Source organism: Sminthopsis crassicaudata, chromosome 1, assembly GCF_048593235.1.
Source record: "Sminthopsis crassicaudata isolate SCR6 chromosome 1, ASM4859323v1, whole genome shotgun sequence".
Classification (NCBI taxonomy): domain Eukaryota; kingdom Metazoa; phylum Chordata; class Mammalia; order Dasyuromorphia; family Dasyuridae; genus Sminthopsis; species Sminthopsis crassicaudata.
The window spans coordinates 634,469,847-634,490,901 of record NC_133617.1 but is presented as its reverse complement, the minus strand read 5'-3'; the positions used below and the strand labels follow the sequence as shown (position 1 = coordinate 634,490,901).

Below are 21,055 nucleotides of genomic sequence, written 5' to 3'. Positions count from 1 at the left end.
AAATGTAAAAAGTTTCCTGACTATACTGAATCACCAATGGAATGAACATAGGGCATGGAAGCTACTTATGCTGGCTAGAAGCCTGTTTAAAACAAGGCAGGGCAGAATGAAGATCCTGAGTCCATGAAAAACTGACAGTTCTCCAACCATGTCATAGCCTTTAAAATATGAATTTGTTTTCTTAAAAGCAGCTGAAGAGCTGGAAAATTCCATTATTTGTGCTTCTATGTACAAAGGAAAAGGATTTGTTTTTGATATGGGATTTTCATAGTCCTCTTAGCTTCTTCCAGGCAATTTCAGGCCACTTAGTCTAATCAACTGATTGTCAGATGAGAGAGAATGTCTATCTTCCACTAGAGCAGATTACTTGTGGGAGATACCTAAAATGATAGGAAAGAAAAGGAAAGCTCCAACTTACCTGTTTGATTTATTTCAATTCGAGAGCCATTGGTTATTTTATCTAAAAGCCGTACAAAACTGGCTTCAAAATCTGTAAGAAAAAGGCAAAAAAAGAAAATGAAAAACTTATTTACTGAATATTAATTTAATATAAGCATTAAGTGTACTATTATTCCTTGAAAATTTATTTTAAAACCTACTGTATGCCAAATACCATGCTAGGTTCTAAAGATTGAAAAAAAAAAAATAAAGGCAGTCAGATGATATAGTAGATGGAATGCTGGATTTGGAGGTCAGAAAAATGCGAGTTCAAATATGACCTCAGATACGTAATAGCTATAGAATTGGGCAAATACTTAATCTCTGTTTGAATCAGTTTGCTCTTTTGTAAGATACTAATAGTGTCTACCTCCCAGGGTTGTTGTAAGGAACAAATGAGATATTATTTGTAAAGCACTTAGCAGGTGCTCTAAAAATACTTACTCCTTTCCCTTTTCCCAAACATTGAATTGCTTTTTAAAGATTAATTTTCATTTTAAAATTAATTTTAATCAATTGATAGCTGTGTGATTTTGAGCAAACCACTCAACTCTACAATGGAAATCATTGTGCCAAATGATCTCTATGATCCTTTTAAACATGTGATGAACAACAGTCTCCTAGGAAGATCAGCATTTTTGGAAACTGAATTTCTGATCCAAGCTCTGCAAGCTTGAGAAGAAATGCTGTTTGTTTTCATTAAACCTCATCCTCAAAGGGGAGCCCCACAGAAAAATTTAGGTGCCTAAAAGCACTTAGAAGATGGAAAACAGTTGCTAGGATATAAATGTATGGTCTCATTAGAAACATCAAGCAATTAGTTTTCTTAAAAAAACCCTATGATTTTATGATTTTCTAAAGGAGGATGAATCTTCATTGACTCACCTACAAGTATTTACCACTTAAGTGACCAATTCTGGGAATGAATCCCTCAATTCATAACTAGCTTGCTGTCTAGGGGAGGGGGAGAAAAATTTGAAACACAAGGTTTTACAAGGATGAATGTTGAAAACTATCTCTGCATATATTTTGAAAATAAAAAGCTATATATATATATATATATATATATTTTTTTTTTTTTAAAGAAGCCTTTCCGGGGCAGCTAGGTGGTGCAGTAGGTAGACCACCAGTCTTGAATACAGTAGGACCCGAATTCAAATCTGGTCTCAGACTTCCTACCTGTGTGACTCTGGGCAAGTCACTTAACCCCAGCCTCAGGGAAAACAAAAACAAAAACAAAGTAAAGAAGCCTTTCCTAGTCTCTCCCTGACCCTTTTTCTGCCTTTCTCACCACAATGTATTTCCTCTGAGATTACTTCCATTCATTCAAATATTTCGTATGTACATAGTTGCTTAACATGAACTCCTTGAGAGCAAAGTGTTTTTGCCTTTATACCTACTCAGAGCTTAGCACAGTTCCTGGCAGACTTAAACGAATTCTGAACCAATCTGACTAAGAAGAGCAGCAATACTTCCTCTTAGAAATTCATTTGCTCTGATGAGAATTAAGTCTTTCAAAATTGTTGAGTTTTGCAATGTTGCTGTTTGTATAAATTGTTGATTCTACTCTGCATCAGTGCACATGAATCTTTGAGGTTTCTCTCAAACCATCCCTTTCCCATTTCTTACAGCCATAACATTTTATTCCACTCACATATCATACCTCCAACTAATCATCACAGAAGTTATCTTCCTTACCCAAAGTCCTCCTCCAAAACCTCACCAATACTCTCAAAAACAATGTCAGGAAAGCATGAGCTCAGGCAAGATCCTCTCTTAAAGTGGAAAGGCTTTGAGTAGGACATAAACAGGGCAATGGACATTCTATCTTTTGCAAAGAAAGTTTAGATAAATTGAGAAAAGCTCACCTGTTCATCATTAGATTGGGCCAGAGAGGGAAAGAATTTTCTTAGCTGCCAATTCACTTAATTTCACTAGATCTCAGTTTCCTTATCAATCAAATGGTCAGTCAAATCATCCAAACTAAATGGCCTCTAAACGTCCAAAGACCTTCAAATAGTTACTTGATCCCAAAATCTATGATCCTATGAATTCTCAAAAACCAATCTCTTTATTAAAGAAGGGAAAGGGACCCGTATGTACAAAAATGTTTGTGGCAGCCCTTTTCATAGTGGCCAGAAACTGGAAATTAAAGGGATGTCCATCAATTGGAGAACGGCTGAATAAAGTGTGGTATATGAATATTATGGGATATTATTGTTCTGAAGGAATGACCAGCAGGATGAATACAGAGAGGCTTGGAGAGACTTACACGAACTGATGCTGAGTGAAATGAGCAGAACCAGGAGATCAATATACACTTCAACAACAATACTGTATGAAGATATATTCTGATGGACATGGCTCTCTTCAACAATGAGATGAACCAAATCAGTTCCAATAAAGCAGTAATGAACAGAACCAGCTACACCCAGAGAAGGAACACTGGGAGATGAGTATGGACCACAACATAGCATTTCTACTCTTTCTGTTATTGTTTGCTTGCACTTTTGTTTTCTCTTCTCAGGCTATTTTTACCTTTTTTTCTAAATCTGTTCTTTCTTGTGCAGCAAGATAACAGTATAAATATGTACACATATATTGTATTTAACATGTATGGGATTATCTGCCCTGAGGGGGGGCGGGAAGGGAAGGAAGGGAAAAGTTGAAACAGAAATTTTTGCAAGGGTCAATGTTGAAAAATTACCCATGCATATGTTTTGTATATAAAAAGTTATAATGGAATATCACTTGGCTATAAAAAATGATGAATGATGAACACAAAAGCATGGAAAGACATACTATATGAACTGATGTGTAATAAAGTAAGCAGAACTAGGAAAAGCCTGTGACTATAATACAAACAGAAAAGATTAAAATAAAATATTATAAAGCTGCAATATTATAATGACTTAGGCTGGCCCTAGAAAAGATATGAAATCACCTTCTCCTGCCCTAATTCTCTAAAAATGTGGGGGATAATGGGTGTGGAACACTGCGGACTGTCAACACTGTCAGACTTTTCCCCAATGTTTTAGATAGTTTTACTGAAATAGACCCCTCCCTTTTAAAATTTTTTATTATAAGGGATAATTTTTAGGGAAGGGTTGAGGAACACAATGAAAAACATAGTTAATGTAAAAACAAAAGGCATCAATTGAACTTTTTTAAAAAGGCTATCTAAAACCACAGAGTGGTCATCTGGATGGGTGGAGAAAGCTCCCAAAGTTACAGAGATCCCTAATGAATTAATTTCAGCAGCAAATTATTGTCTCACCTCAATGGAACATGTGGCAACAGAGGAATTTTTCCAAACAAAAAGATGAACCAAGTTCATGGCTTCTCTTCCTTCTCCAACCCCCCCCCCAAAAAAGAGGGAGACCAAGCCAGAAAACGAATGGCTCCTTGTCTATAGCAATAATCTTCTCCATCCCATCCTCCAAATGACTGAAGGAGAAAGTGAGACTGATGACTTTGCACAGCCCTGCCTCATTTAAGCCCAATTCACTAGTAAGTCAAGATATCACTTTCCAGATGTCATTGGTATTCTTCAAGGAATGAAGATGAAATAACTCTTCCATGAAGGAATCCATGGCATTGAGCTTTTTCTAATTTTATGGCAGACTCATGGATTTTTAGTGCTAGAAAGGACCAACAGTGTTATCTCATCTAATTGCCTCATTTGATAAGGAAAAGCCAGAGAGATGAAGTTTGCTTATTCAAGACCAAATATCTAGTTAATAAGAGAGCTGACACCAGACCCCATGACTGAATCCCTTAGTCTGGCAATCTTTTAAAATCACTTTTTCTGTTATTTTCCTCATATAATGTATCACACATTCCCCTTCCTCTCCTTGACACCATGCCAAAAAAAAAAAAAAAAGTAAAAAATCTGGAAATATAGTAGAAAATAGCTAACATTTATTAAGCAACTATTATTCTAAATTAAAACTTAGAGTGAGTATAAAAAATTTAGTAAGTGATAGAAAAGTGATGGGAAATTTAGTAATTAGAGCTAGGAAAACAATATACACAAAAGCTAAAGTAATATAAATATAACAATAAAGATGATAAAAACAGAATTGCAAAATTATAATGGCCAAACTTGGCCACAAGAAGAGATATTTTCTACCCAGCTTTTTGCAGAAGTAGGAGATGATGTGTATGGCAGCCTAAAAGTAGTTTTCTCTTATATTGGCTAGTTTTGCTGAACTTTTTTTCCCCTTCTCTCCCTTTTTCAGAACTCTTTTCTTAGAAAGAATGGCTGCCTAACAGAGGTAGAGGAGGAATACTCTGGGAAATATGGGTAACAGAAAAAAAGAAATGTATTTATTTAAAGGGTAAAGTGGAAGAATTATTCTCACTGTCAATGGAGAAAAGTGCAACAAAGTAAGGAAGTGAAGGGTTTTTAACATCGGTGTGTTGGTAAAATTTAACAACCAGAAGAGAAAGAAAAATGTAGGCAGGATAAGTTCTTAATTTTAATTTCTATGATCAACATTTTCTCCATCATTTTCTTAAGACTACATAATAAACAAAATAATAAAATCTTGATTTGTAAAGTTCACCTTAATATGTGTATTAAATGGTGTATGTAAAATATATGTAAATGAGTATATAATGTGTCTATAAGATATATGTAAGAAGGTGCATATAAATGCTTACACTAAAAATTTCACAACTGGCTTTCCCAAGATAAGAGCTGCTTCTAGCATAACTCTAGTTAAGAGAGTTAGGTTTAAGTCAAATGAGAGGCAGAGAGGTGCTGGGGGTAAAAAACACAGTTGAATTGGAGTCTAAAAGCTGAAAAAACTCCAATCACTTTGCTATCTGTGTGTCTTTAGGGATGGCATCCTTCTCGATGGCCTCAGTTCCCCCCCCCCCCCCAGAGGCTGGGGTTAAGTGACTTGCCCAGGGTCACACAGCTAGGAAGTGTTAAGTGTCTGAGACCACATTTGAACTCGGGTCCTCCTGAATTCAAGGCTGGTGCTCTATCCACTGCGCCACCTAGCTGCCCCCAATGGCCTCAGTTTTTACATCTATAAAACAAAAGGGTCATCTAGATCAAGACTTCTTAAATTTTTACCACTCACAACCCCTTTTCTCCTGAGAAATTTTTACATAACCTTGGATATATAAGAATGTAAAATAAGCATACAAATCAAACATTTACTGATAATAAATCATAAAGAAATTTATTTTAAAACAATTTTGATATACATTTAATTTTACCATCTATTAAAGATGAAAGCACATTTGTATACTTATGATCTAGATGTACTTGTTTATTTTTACGTAAAGAATTAGATCTTGGCAGAGTATCTGATACCTTTCACTTACTGCCAAATTTTGTGACCCCCACATTTGGTTACATGATCCCAACCTGGGGTTGGAGCCCTCGGTTTAAGAAGCTTTAAACTAGATATATTCTAAGGTTCCTTCTCTCTTTTAATCTATTTTTGCCAGAAGTCTTGATTTCTACCTGAAGTTTCTCTTCCTCCTCATTCAAACTGTCATGAGCTCCACTTGTGACAGAAAAGACAATTCTTCCTCTACACACTTCAATTCAATCCTTTTATTAAAGACCTGATGCATGCAGAACATGTGCCGAACACCCAGGAAATACAAAGTTTAGAGAAGTCACTGCTTTTGCCCTCATATGAGCTGTATTTAAGGAGAAGGATGAGCTACAAATGGGAGAAACTCGGGCCTCTATCCTCAAGGAGCAGCCTTCAACTCGGGACTAACCTATCAGGCTCTGGGAGGAAATTCTGGCCATCCTGGCAAAGGCTGCTGGCAGAACTGGCTGGAGCCTAGAACAGATTAAGAACACATGGAACTCCAGGACAAGAATCACAACGAATCTCTCCTCCTCCCCCCCAGGAATAATCATTATTTACAACTTAATTTATACTGCTAGATAGGCTTTGGTCTACACACTCCTAGGAGCATAATTGTCCCTTTGCTCCTTCCATTAACTGTCAGGAGATGAAGTTTTCCCAACACTAATCCCTAAGAGTCTTGGAGATCAGGAGAATTAATTTTATTCAGTTAAAGTGCAATATAATGAGTTGAGATAATCTCTTAGGGTAGAGAATATTTATTAAGCATCTACTATGTACCAGGCACTGTACTAAGTTCTGGGGACAAAGAATGATAAAAGAGAGTCCCTGCCCTCAGGGAGCTTACAATCTAATGATGGAGACAACACACAAACATTATATGTAAAGTTATATACAGGATAAATAGAAATTAATTAGTAGAGGGAAAAGTGCTAGAATTAAAAGGGATTGAGAAAGTGTTCCTGTAGAATATGGAGTGTTATTTGGAAATTAAAGGAAGCCAGGCAAGTCAGCCAGCAGAGAAAGGGTGGGAGGGGGAGGGGGAAATGTTCCATGAATGAGAAAGAGCCAGAAAGAATGTCCAGAGCTGAGATGAGTGTCTTGTTTTGGGACAGCCAAGAAAGAGCCTAGGGTCAATGAACTGAGGAGTAAATGTAGAAGAGTAAGCTATAAGAAGACTGAAAAGGTAGGAGTATTTTATATTTGCTCCTAAAGTGGACAGGAATCCAATGGGATTTATTAAGTAGCAGGGGTGACTTGGTTGGATTTGTATTTTAGGAAAACCCCTTTAGCGGCTGAATGGAGAAATGGAGGAAAAAAGGCATATTCTGGAAATGTTCCAAAGGTGAAATCAAACTGGCAACAGCTTGGCTATGGAGTATGAAAGAGAGTGAGGAGTCCAGATGATTCTTACTAGGATGTGAGCCTGGGAAACTGGGAGATGATGTTGCCTTCTATAGTAATAGGATAAGTATAAGGTGGAGTGGGCTTAGGGAGGATTCAATTTTCTACATCCTGAATTTAAGATGTCCACTTCAAGACATCTGAAAGCCAGTGGGAGATGTGAGATTGGAACAGGATAGACTGGAGCATCATTGCATATTGATTATTGATTAATAATTTTAAAAAATAAAATGATTTAATTTATTTAATTAAATAAAAATTTAGACAAGTAAATCCATAGGAGCTGATGAGATCACAAGCAGTATAGAGAGAAAAGATGACAGAATCCCAAGGAACATCTGGAATTAGAGGACATAATATGGAGGAAGATCCAATAAAAGAGAGCAGAAAGGTAGAAAGGTAAGATGAACCAGGCAGGCAGTGTCCCAAAAACTGAGAGAAGTATCAAGGAAGAGAGCATGATCGACTGTTTCAAAGGCTGTTAAAGAAGTCAAGCAGAGAGAAAAAAATTTTAAAAGCCATTGGATTTGGCAACTAAAAGACAATTAGTAACTCTGGAGAGAACAGTTTTGGTGGAAAGATAAAGAATTAGGAAGAGAGTGAGAGGAGAGAAAAAGAGATACATTTGTAAACAGTCTATTTGATTTTGGCTACAAAGGGCAGAAGAGATAGAGAATGATTGTAGGGATGGAATAATATAGGAAAGGTTTTTTTCCAGGACAGGGGAGACATGGGTATGTGTGTAGGTGGTAGGAAATGAACCAATAAAGAAAGATTGAAAATTAATGAAAGAGTGAGGATGACAGAGGAAGCAGTCTGTTGGAGGAGATGATAGAGTGGGTTCACTTCAAAAGTCGAGGAGTTGGTCTTAATAAAGGCCACTTCATCATATGAGAGAGGGATAAAAGAAGAAAGACATGTAAAAGGCACCTGAATGATAGACAAGGAAGTTCACAGAGAATGACCTCTAATTTTTTTTCTATAAAAATGTAAGGCAATTTGTACCCAGAGAAAGGACTGTGGAAACTGAGTATGGATCACAAAATAGCATTTTCACTCTTTTTGTTGTTGTTCACTTGCATTTTATTTTCTTTTATCTTTTTTCCCCCTTTTTGATCTGATTTTTCTTGCGCAGCACGATAATTATGGAAATATGTGTAAAAGAACTGCACATGTTTAACATATATTAGATTACTTGTCATCTAGGGAAGGGGTGGGAGGAAGAGAGGGAGAAAAATTTGGAATACAAGATTTTGCAAGGGCAAATGTTGAAAACTATCCACTCTTTTGAAAATGTTTTGAAAATAAAAAGCTTTAATAAAAAATATATATACATACATGCATATATGTATGTATGTGTGTGTGTGTGTGTGTGTGTGTGTATATATATATATATATATAAGGCAAGGTTCTCAGTGAAAGTGTGGAGGAATAGTGGGAGGTTTGACAAAGGAAAAGGTGTAACAAAGGCACTGTGGAGAGTGAGTTGAAAAGTGAGTGCAGTAGGAGTACCTACTGTGAGAAGCCAGTGAAGAATATATAATATAAATCTGTAATGAGTACAATCAGAATTGTTACATGATTTTTGTCTTGAGCATCATGTGTGTGGGAGCAAAGGTGAATGGTGAGAGTGATCCAAAGCTGAGGCTTGACTGGATATAACTGGCAATGTGATACAGGATTCAAGGGAAAAAGACACTACAGAATTGAACTGATTCACCAAGGAGTGATGAGAAGAGAAGTGTCTGGTTAATGCAGGGAAGATGGCCTGGGAGAGAATTTGAAAAGTCAAGGGACTGGAGGTGATGGTGTGGTGAAGAGTAGGGTTATGTAAGGGAAGGCAGAAGGAGAGAGGAAAAGTCAACAGATTATGGTTGGATGATGGGATTTCTGAATTCTCCAACAGAGAGATCATACATCTGTAGTTGATAGCAAGATCAAGGGTATGACCATTTTTGTGTGTGGCTGAGATGGAATGGAGGAATACTTCACAGGAATTGTGTATGGTGTGTGTGTGTGTGTGTGTGTGTGTGTGTGTGTGTGTGTGTATGTATGTGGTGGGGGGACTGAGGACCTGAGTGGTTAGGATGTAAAGGGATAATCACTATTTATTGTTGAAGTCCTCTGGTATGAGGGCAAGAGTTGGGGAGAAAAGAAAAATTGTAAGACAGGGATAAAACTCATTGAGGAAAGGAGAGTGATGCTTAACTAACAACAGCTATCAGTAATGAAAAGTAATTATTTTAGGAAGGGTACCTACTGGACAGTATATGGCATGCTAATAGATGGATAATCCATTCAGCTGTACACACACACACACACACACACACATTCTCTCTCTCACTCTTAAATCAAGAGTTCTTAAATTCTTGTGTGTCATGAACTCCCTACTCGATCCTGACCCCCAAATTTGCCAACATGATAAAACCTATGAACGCACTGCCGGAATGACATTTTTAATTGTACAGAATACAATACACAGGATAATGAAGGACACCAAGCTTAGTGAAAAATAAAGATTTTTCTCCCCATCTTAGTTCATAGATCTCCCTGTAATCTATGCAGTGACGTCTGGGAACTCTGTGGGCTGCAGGTTTGGAACCCCTATCCTAAGCAGTCTCTGCACATGGATAAGCTGGGCCAAGAAGTACACAGGAGTAGAGGAGGCTGGATTACATTTAGGAACTGACACACTGCTTTTAATGACCCTAAACTTCTCCCATCTTTTCTCTCAGTGATGCTGACTGACTGGCTTGAGTTTAATACTCCAGCCTCTAAGAAGGGGCTAGAGGTATTCCCCAAAGTAAAATGGGCAGTGAAAAATGGGCAATAGAAAGGGTGTCAGAACACTAAATGATCAGAACAAAGAGGTGGGTTTAGCATGTGACAAGAGCATCACTTAGGCCATAGAATAATCACAAATCACACTGATGCTTATCAATATTAAGTTATCTACAGAAAGGTCCCCAGAACTTTGGGTGTATCAATAGATTGATGAGAGAACCAAGAGTGAGATTAAGATAAGAAGGCATAGGAAAGTCAAACTGTAATCTTCACTACTCAGGGAGCTCCTCACACCAATGAATCCAAACCAATAAGAAAGCTAGGAATTTAATAGCATATCTTTTTTTAAAATCACAAACTCTCTTCTATCTCAAGCTAAATATAAAAAGATCCAAAGCTCATTCATATACATATATTGTTAATATTAAATCTCCTTTGTCACTTGGTCAATGCCCTTTCTTCCTACCCACATACACCCTCTCCAGGCTAGACAGTGCTATTCTGTAACCCTTCCAAGCAGCTCCAGGCATGTGGTTTAACTTGCTTTTACCAGCAGAAAAACACTGGCTAAGAACAGATAAAATGGGGTGGGATGTGGTGGGGGTGGTATTTATGTAATGTGACCTGCCCCAGGCCCAAATTGTTCCAGAAATAGGCCCCTGTTGTACATATTCTTCCTTTTCTACTTCTATCCCAAAGACAGTAATCAGCCTTCAAAGGGGCAGCAGGATGGGCAATGGCTGGCTCAGAACCATCAAAACATCTTCTGAAATCAATAGCCTCTTGCTGTCTTGCAGTGTTCAAAGTCTTGCCTAGAAGGATGACAGCACAGAATTTAGCTCTCCACTCCCACTACAAACAGACATCCTCCAGATGCTCATCACCTCTCATCTGGCCTACTGCAGCAGCCACTTTATTAGCCCCCCTGCTTCCAATCTATCCCTTCTAATCTTTCTGATTCACAGGAACGACCACATTATGCTTTTGCTCCAATCACATTCAATGGTTTTTTACAGCTTAGAGTAGAAAAACATCCTAGCATTCATTTTAGACTCTTCATGTTCTGTTCCAACCAACCTTTATGGGCTAATTTCACATTATTTCCTACTGCACACTTACTCTCCAGTGGCTGTCTGTCTCCTGATCTTGTCCTGGGCCACTATTCCAAGTCTGGAATGTACTCCTTCCTCATCACTATTTACTGACACCCTTCTCTTTCTTTAAAACTTTTAACTAGAGGGGAACAGATGGGTGGCACAATGGATAATCAAATCCTTACTGTCCTGGAATCAAAAGGACATGAGTTTAAATAAGGTCTCAGACACTTAATAAATGTGTGATCCTGGGTAAGTCACCTAACCCCAAAAGCCTCACCTAAAATAAACAAACAACCAAATAAATAAAGAAGAAGATTTAACTAAAGGATCATTTGTTTCATGAAATCTTCTCAAGCTCCAAACTTCTTCCAAAAGTTTTCCTATAGTCTTTTTGTCAATATTGCTCCTTCACATTTTATTTTATTAAAGCTTTTTATTTTCAAAACATATGCATGGATAATTTTTCAACATGGACTCTTGCAAAATCTTGTGTTCTAATTTTTCCCCTCTTCCTCCCACTCCCTTCCCCAGATGGCAAGGATTCCAATATATGTTAAACATGATAAAAATATATAGTTCATATGCTCAAAAAGTTATCAAACTGTGCATACCCTTTGCCAGCAGTGTTTTTATTGGGCTTATATCTCAAAGAGATTTTAAAGAAGGGAAAGGAACCTGTATGTGCAAAAATGTTTGTGGCAGCCCTCTTTGTAATGGCCAGAAACTGGAAACTACGTGGATGCCCATCAATTGAAGATTGGCTGAATAAATTGTGGTATATGAATCTTATGGAATATTATTGTTCTGTAAGAAATGACCAGCAGGAAGATTTCAGAAAGGCCTGGAGAGACTTACATGAACTGATGCTGAGTGAAATGAGCAGAACCAGGAGATCATTATACACTTCAACAATGATACTGTATGACGATCAATTCTGATAAACGTGGCCCTCTTCAACAATGAGATAAACCAAATCAGTTCCAATAGAGCAGTAATGAACTGAACCAGCTACACCCAGCAAAAGAACTCTGGGAGATGACTATGAACATAGAATTCCCAATCCCTCTATTTTTGTCTGCCTGCATTTCTGATTTCTTTCACAGGTTAATTGTATATTGTTTGTACAGCAAAATAACTGTATGGACATGTATACATATATTGTATTTAGCTTATACTTTATTATACTTTAACATATTTAACATGTATTGGTCAACCTGCTATGCGGGGCGGGGGGGGGGGGAGGAGGGGAAAAGCTGAAACAAAAGGTTTTGCAATTGTTAATGATGAAAAATTACCCATGCATATATCTTGTAAATAAAAAGCTATTAAAAAAAATATATATATATACATACATATATACATATGTAGTTCCTTGCACACAATAAATAACAAATATTTGAAACTTGTTCAGATATCCATGGAAGAAAGGGGAAAAAAAATTTACTAAATGCCCTTTTGTGTCAGGTACTAAATGCTTTATACTTATTATCACATTTGATCCTCACAACAGCTCCGGGAGGTAGGTGCTATTATTATCCTCATTTACAGAAGTAACCTGCTCATGGTCATACCAGTACTCTATCCCAGTATCCACTTGACTGCCTCTTTGAAAATAATGCAACCATCAAACTATGAGTTAACCAATATGTTGCCTTCATTCTCTCTCCTTGGGGAATTTCTACTAAACACATACTATAAAAATCTCCTTAGAGGATCATTTTAAATCCCAGTTTTACTAAGAAAATAAAAACTTGTGGATACTTGAATTCGATTTACTGCTTTGTCCTGGGAGCTAGCCCAATCCATCTGCTTCCTATATATTCCTTTTCCTCATCTCCTGTTTAAGAAAGAAAAATCTTTCCTAGTATTCCTGACAAAAAAATGGAAAGCAGGAGAAAAAGCTGTCTAACGTTGCCATTGTTGTGAATTTTTCTCCCTTGAAAGAGAAGAGTATATGGTTCTTTCTGGAACAGTATTTTACAGCTTCCAAGCAACAGCAGAATGAAAACAGGCCAATTAGGATTCTTGGCATTTGTCTTTAAGAAGACAAAAATAGAGCGGGCAGCCAATAATCATCATTTGGTGGAAAGCTGTTGGCTTTCACGGCCAATGGTAAGTAATGTGGGCCTGCCACAGGGGTGAAGCATCATCTACAGATAGAAGGGAATTAATGTCCATTATTGCTAGGGTTGTGTCTGATTTTTCCTTGGTCCAATCCTCTGGCAATATCCCAGAATACTGTGATATAAAACAGGGATGCCCTGGTTTTAAATATAGATAGATAGTTGGATGGATGGATAGACAGATTGATCAATCATCAGATGAATAAAAAAGAGGTATGGAAATGACCCCACAGCTAATTATTACTGAGCCAAAATGGTGGTCCAGAAATAATACTGTCCTTTGGACTCAGGTGACCTGGGTCCAAAGTGAAAAGAATTTATTATTATTAGAGTGTTATTCTTTTATTTTAATTTTAATATTAGAATTGAAACATACTTTGAACATATAATTAGACTTCCCTCTACATAGTAATCAATTTTGATGATTTTTTTCTTTCTTTAAAAATGTTATTTGTTACATGGGAAAGCCAAAAATATTGATAATGTAGAAAACCAAAAAATATCCCAAAAAATTGATTTTAAAAAAAATGGAGCAACAGTTAGGTATAGTGAATAGAGCACAGACCCTGGAATCAGGAGGACCTGAGTTCAAGTGTGACCTCAGATACTTAATAGCTCTGTGACCTGGCCAAGTAGGAGAACAATCCTCTGATCTACTGAGAGAACTTAAGGAAAGTGTCTTCAATATCAATTAGTAAGCATTTATTAAGCACCTATTATATATCAGGCATTCTAGGAAGCTGGCACAAGTCAGACTGAGCCTTCTAAGCCAGGTCTGACTAACTTTAGCATTCTTTCCCCATTCTCCCTCATCATACAACTATTCCAATAACCTGGCGCTCTTCAATAACCTGGCTCCCTAGCCTGGGTGGCCAAGGGAGCCAGGGTGAAGAGCACCAGGTTAACTATTCCATCTTTGTAGGTTCTAACACATTATCAGTAAAATATCACCAAAAATATTTTTCGATTCTTCCCTATGGCCAGGAATGTCATGAAATAGCAGCTCACATTTCTGCAGTACTTTTAATGTTTACAAAGTAACCTTGTCAGATAGGGAACACAAGAATTAGTCTCACTTTAGCGACAGAAGAGGATGGTAGGCCCCCTCTAGATCCTCAAGTTGGGAGGCATTCTGAGTTGTTCCATATCATATCCCCCTTCCCACACTTCCTAGCTATGTGACTCTGAGCAAGTCACTCAAAGAAGCCTCAGTTTTCTCATCTAGAAAATGGGGAAAATAATATTTTCAGTAGATAACTCACAAGATTGTAAAGCACTTCACTCTAACAAACCTCTAAATACAATGTAAATAAAAACATCTAGAGAAAGAACTATGGAGTCTAAATGCAGATCGAAGAATGTATTTCACTTTTTTGTTGCTTTTTTCCTTCCTATAGTTTTTCCCTTTCATTCCGATTCTTCTTTCATTGCATGACTAATGCAGACATATGTTTAATATGATTGTACATGTATAACATATCAGATTGACTGCCATCTGAAAAGGGGAAAGGGAGAAAAAAGATGGAAATCAAAATATTTTAAGTGCTGAAAACGAATAAATAAATAATAAATAAAAAAAAGATTAACAAAAAAAAATTTAACTGTAAACCATTACTGATTATTATCCTAATCACAAAAATTCCTATTAGTAGAAGTAAACCCTTCCTTCCAAGTCCAAATTCTTTCTGTTAACTAAAATCTCACGAGTTGCTCAAGATATTAAGAGTGAGATTTTTAGGAACAAGCTGGCAAGTCATGATGCTATCTATCAGAGCCAGAAGGAACCTTCTATAGCAATCTAGTTTTAAGTCCAACAAGTTGCTGCCAAGACCATTTTATAGATAAATACTAAAGCACACTGAAGAAATGGGCGATTCCAGTTCACAAAAGTCACAGGTAGAAGCAATTAAGAATCTCAAAGGTGGAAGAGACTTCAGCATTCAACCATTCCAAGCATCAATAATGGAAGCAATTCAGAAACAGGGAAGTCATTACACTTCCACAGGTAGCTCATTCTTCCTTTGAATCAATTCTATTGGCTAGGAAATACGGTAAGATCTGCCTTCATGCAACATCCATCCAAAGTATACGTTTCTGACCTCGAGAGATAAGAAAAAAAAAATTTAATCCCTCTTCTGAGTAACATTTCTTCAAATGCTTGAGGATAGTTTATCTAATAATTCATCCCAGACCTTCTAGTCTTCAGAATAAATATCCCCAATTCTTTTCTTTTGGATAAAAATTGTCAAACTTTAAGTTCAATGCTCTGATTTTTTTTCTTTTGGCCAGCATAGAGAAAGTAAATGAATTGAGGCCATTTAGAGAATGTTTAAATGCATATAGTTTAGTTTGGAGAGAAAGGGGAGAGAGGGGAAGCAGGGATCTGAATGCAAGGCCCTCCATAGCCAGCATTCTATCCACTGTACAACATGGGCTTGGGGCTAGTGGTGCAGTGAATATAGAATGTCAAGCCTGGAGTCAGGAAGACTCGTCTTCCTTCAGTTACTAGCTGTTTGACCCTAGGGAAGTCATTTAAACCTATTTGCCTCAGTTTCCTCAAAAATGAGAAGGAAATCGGAAACTGATCTAGTACCTTTCTCAAGAAAACCCCAAATGGGTTCACAAAGAGTTGGATATGAATGAACAACAATATTGACTGTTTCTTTAAGCATTTTAGGAACTGTTAAGAGGAAGAAATATTAGGCTCATACTATTTATTCCCTAGGAGAAGAAAGCAGGAGCAAAGTCTCAGAATTTCAGAAACAAAGCTTTCAACTCAGCATCCTGCCTGATTTTTATGTAATCCTGTTAAGTCTCTCAATCCTCTTGGACCTCAGTTTTCTCATCTGTAATAAGTGTGTAAAAAATAAATAGATTTGAAACATCTCTGACCAATCCTGATTCCAAAATACCAAACATGGAAGAATATTCCCCACAGAGAAATGATGGACTCAGTATACAGAATGAGACCCCTCATGGTGGACATGGTCAACAAAGAGATTTGTTTTCCTTAACTTATAGGAAAGGATTTTTTTCCCCAGTGAGAGTTGGGGGAGAAATTAAGAAGAAAAAAATGCTTGTTAATTGAAAAAATAAAATCATTTTTTTAAAAGGGAAAAAACCAACAACAAATAAATATTAGAGAAAAGCAAGAGTGTCAGTCTAAAAGATTTCCAAGGTCCCTTGTAGTTCCAAATTTCTGATTTTATGATTCTATAATAAGAACTGGCCAACAATGAAATGGATTATCTCACGAGGTAGCAGATCCTTGATCACTGGGAATATTCAGAGACTAACTGACTACCAAGAATACATTGGAAAGGATTCTTCTGTTGGATGGGAGGTTGAAAGAGAAGAAGGTCTCTTCCAATTGTAGGAATCTATGGTTCCCTGTGAAGCATTCAACCAATACTTAAGAGTTAACTGTGTCTGGACCCCTATGGTAGGGACTGGGGAAATATACTTTAAATTAAACCAGGTTTCTTTCCTTATGAAATTCACAATTTAGGAGATAATAAGTTGTAAGACTCAAAGATAAATATGAATCCAAAGACCAGAATAATTACTGACAAAGGAATCAGAAGATTTTCATAGCATTTAGGTTGAGTCTCAAATAATGGGTAGGAACTAAACAAGGCATAAGTGTTGAAGAGAAAGAAATTAGGAGGGAATACCAAAGTCTGTGCACAGAAATGGAGATGCGACAACACAACATTTGTCAAGGTAAAACAAAGAGTGATTACTTGAAATGTATCCAATATGAGACAAAGGTGAAAAATACAAAGATATGATATTGTAGCAGCCAGGCAAACCAGAGATAAAACTTTGATAAACATAGGAAGCCAATGAGGATTTCTGAATGAAATATTCGTGTCTATGCTACTTTATGGGTAGCTTAGAGAGAGCATTAGGTCTGGAGTAAGAAAGACCTGAATTCCAATCCAGCTTAAAATATTACTAGCTGTATGATCCTGATCAAGTCAGTTAACCTTCTTTACCTCAGTTTTCTCATCTGTAAAATGACCTGGAGAAGGAAATAGAAAAGCCCTCCAATATCATTGGCAAGAAAATCCCCAAGGCGGGGAGGGGATCACAAAAAATTGGATATGCCCGAAATGATTGAATAACAACATGCTACTCTAAATACTTTTTTGGGAAAGAGCTGGAAAAGGGTCAGTAATAACACTTCCCCTTCATCTACACCTTAAATCAACCTTCACAGGTTCTTTCAGATTGAAACCACAAATTGAAATCACAGCAGCAGATTGCTGGATGCCATCACATCTCAGCTCCCTATGTAGGCAAACATACACATAGGGTCTTGGAAGCTTGAAAAGTCCGTACCTGGATCTGAATTATGAATCTCATTTTTTTCCCTTCTGTGTTTATTACAGTACATAAATAGGGCAAAGCAAATAAGAGATGATTATTGCATTCAACAGTGCTTGCTCAAGACCATCAAAATGAACTCCCTGGTGTGTGCTACTTGATAGCACTTGAAAAGGTTAGCAACCTTGGAGAAGAGGTGAAGGGAGGGAGAATGAGACAGCTGCTGTTTGCAACAACAGGCATCTTCTTAAAAGTAGCAGAGAGAAGGCTCTGGTGGTCCCGATGAGCAAGCCTTTCTGGATGCCAACTGGTAGCGGAGACCAGAGGTCAAAGCCCGAGCCCAATGGCTATCCCTTGAAAAATATATGACGTCTTGGTACCTTATAATTCTGGTAGGAATCCTACCATCAAGCTAAAAGAATAGAGCAATTTCCAGGGAATATACTATCAGACTTCTTACCACATGTTACCAGCATGGAGAGTGCAGTACAAATAGCAAGGACAGCTCCCACTTATAAAGCACTTTAAGGCTTGCAAAACCTATATAACACACCACCTCTTCTCATCATTTGATCCTCACAATAACACTGCAAAGTAAGTTGTTATCTTTCCCTTTTTACAGCTGAAGAAACTGAGGTTTAGAGCATCGTAGTAAATGAACAGTCACACCTCTAGTACCTAAGGTGACATTTGAATGGAGGTCTTCCTGATCCCAAGCCTAGCAAGCTCTGTCTCTCTCTCTGTGTCTCTCTCTGTCTCCTCTCTCTCTCTGTGTCTTCTCTCTCTCTGTGTCTTCTCTCTCTCTCTGTGTCTCTCTCTCTCTCTGTCTGTCTTCTCTCTCTGTCTCTCTCTCTCTGTCTGTCTTCTCTCTCTCTGTCTGTCTCTCTCTCTCTCTCTCTCTCTCTCTCTCTCTCTCTCTCTCTCTCTCTCTCTCTCTCTCTCTCTCTCTCTCTCTCTCTTTTTTTTCTTTAGGTAATTTTGAATCTCAGCTTATCCATCATTACCCATGCCACCTTTCAACTACAGTTTTCTGAGAGACACATAAATGTTTCTCACTAGGACAGGGCTTTCTCAAAGTCTCACTGCTCTCTTACCTCTTGCCACATCATGTGAAAAAGACAATCAAGTGAATGCAAAAACGGGATTATCCAAGCAATAAATTGAGGTAAAGAATAAAATGTACTGGCCACATAATAATACAGAAGGCATTAAACATCACCACAATCTGAGAAATGCCAGGGTCAGCCGCAGATCTCCTCCATTTTTGCAGAGAAAGAGCTTCTTCCAAGATGCTCTACACATTTGGGATTACAATGAACAGAACCACTAAGCAGACTTAGTCTCATTCAGGAGATGAAGGCTACTTAAAGTCGACTTCATATAATGCAATGTGGTTTTAAATGGAGTTTATTTTTAAACTACCTGTATGGAACTCTGGAAGGTCTTTCTTTTAGGACCTGTACTTTAATGGATCACAGGGTTTAAACACCGTAATGATCAGTTCCAGAACAGTTCAATCACAGAAGAGGTATTGGATAGACAAAGGTGAAGTCACTTATGAAAGGTCACCACGGAAGCTGAATTCAGACTCAGAAACTCTGACCCCTCATCCAGGGCTCTCCGCCCCAAAAGCGTCTTTATCAAGGACCCCGTGCATTGGGCCCACAATCCCCACTCTAAGTCTATCATTAAGTCACAGCTGGAAACAAATTCTATGGCAAAATCCACAGCTTGTCCGGCACGGTGAGAAAGAGAGAGAACTGGATTTAGAGTCCAAGGGGGAGGGAGGAGGGAAGGGGTGGGGAAAGAGAAGAGGGAGGATGGAGCTCCGTCCAATCCGGCTCGGCTACTTCCTCTCTAGGTAACCTGGGATCTCAGGGATCACTTCTCTGCACGGGGCCTCAGTTTCCTCACCCATAAAAATAAGGGGCTGGATTAGTCAGGTTCCCTCGGAGCTCTAAGGTTCCTCTCCGCTCTGAGACCCTAAGAAAATCTACGGAGTCTCGAACGTGCCGGGGGACCAGGCTGGAGGGGAACCCCTCACGTTTCTCCCCAGTCTCACTCACAACACCTTTCATTACCCCGGACTAGCATTCGGGCCGTCCCCGTCCGTGGAGGGCGCGTCGGCCACACAGAGAGGCGGCGCGGAGACGCACAGTGCGGAGCTCGGAAAACGTGCAGTTGTTTACTACCCAGCGCCCTGGAGACCCGGGAACGGGAGGGAGGGCGGGCTCCTCAGCCTCCGCCACACGTCAACACGCGAGTAAGGATGAGTGTGTGTGAGTGCTACGCATTTTCCTCGCTCACTCGCGCGCCGCTCGGGGGTGACTAACGCGGGGACGGCTCGCGGCGCTCCCTCCTCCGCCCCCCGCCGGGTCCCTGGCGCCCCCCGCTCCCCTCTCAGCCCGGGCTCGGGGCCGCCCGGTCCCGCCCAGCCCCGCGCTCATCTCCCGGGCTCCCGGGGCGCGCACAGCCGCAGCCCTGCCCGCTCCCTTGGAGAGGTCCCGGCTCGGCGGCGCCGCGCAGCCCCCCGCGACCCCCCACTCCCCAGTGACCTCGGAGGCCGGGGTTCTCGTCTTTGGCCCGGATCTTGCGGATCTTCACGGGGCGCCCGCTCAGGGTGGACAAGACGAGGCGCTGGCGGAAGAAGTTGCAGCCCCCGTAGCTAAGCGAGTGCGCCTGGGTCGCCATGTGCGCGCCCCCTCCCCGGGTCCAGCTGCCGGCAGCGCGGGGGAGCCGCGGCCGGCGCTCACGCCGCTGACAACGCCCGGCGCGCACGGCGGGCTCCCGGCGCTGGCGCGGCGGAGGGCGAGGGAGGAGGAGAGCTGGCGGCGGCCGGGGAGGCTCCGAGCTCGGCTCCCGCAGCCCGGCGCGTCCACGTGGTTTGGAACAGGAAGATGGAGAGACGAGACAGCAGGGTCAGAGGGGAGAAAAGGGAGGAGTCTCCCCAGCGTTCCTCTCTCTTCTCCGCCCTTCGCTCCCGCCCGCCGCCCCGCCCTCCCTCCCGCGGTGCTGGCTCTCCTCGGTCCGCGGCGCTGGCTCCGGCTCTCCGTCCTGGCGGCAGCCGCGGGAGCCTCGGCCCGAGCGGCGGAGTGACAGCCGAGCCCCGAGCGCCGGGCGCGCCCTCCCGCAGCCCGAGCCCACATGGAGCCCGGCGGCGACGCTGGGAGAGCGACCGCCCTGCCCGCCGCCTCCCCGGACGGCTCCGCGAGCGGCCGTCTGCTCCCCCTTCTCCCGGGGGGGGGAAACTGAGGCGAGGAATTCGGTGACTCGTCTAGTGCAGCTGCTTGAAAGCGTCTTAAAGGTCGGAAAACGATGCTGTTCAAACAGCGCTTTTAAGATCTGCCAAGCGCTCTTTACGTGGGTCCTCCCAACCATCCTGGCAGGTCGGTGCCGTCATCCCCAATTCATCATCCTCATCATCCCATTTTACAGATGTGGAAACTGAAACTGAGGGAGGGGAAGTGGCCAGTGTAGGATTGCACGCTATCCCGCGTCTCAGGCGAGTACTTGAATTCACCCAATAACAATGACAACA

The 21,055-nt window shown here is 40.1% G+C and overlaps 1 protein-coding gene across 3 annotated transcripts in view; it reads right to left on the bottom strand.

Annotated features, from left to right (window-relative positions):
- The window catches only part of RCL1 (RNA terminal phosphate cyclase like 1), an 85,486-nt gene that overhangs the window by 40,651 nt on the left and 23,780 nt on the right, over positions 1-21,055 (bottom strand). The window contains exons 1-2 of one of the 3 annotated variants that reach the window (XM_074282846.1): positions 20,073-20,398; positions 419-490 (exon numbers count right to left, since the gene is read on the bottom strand). In XM_074282846.1, coding sequence (XP_074138947.1) covers positions 419-490; positions 20,073-20,208 — 208 coding nt within the window. In that variant the 5' untranslated portion in view covers positions 20,209-20,398. Of the gene's footprint in view, positions 1-418; positions 491-3,715; positions 3,735-20,072; positions 20,399-21,055 lie in introns of those variants that run through there. The other 2 variants (XM_074282848.1, XM_074282847.1) reach the window with 2 other exon arrangements.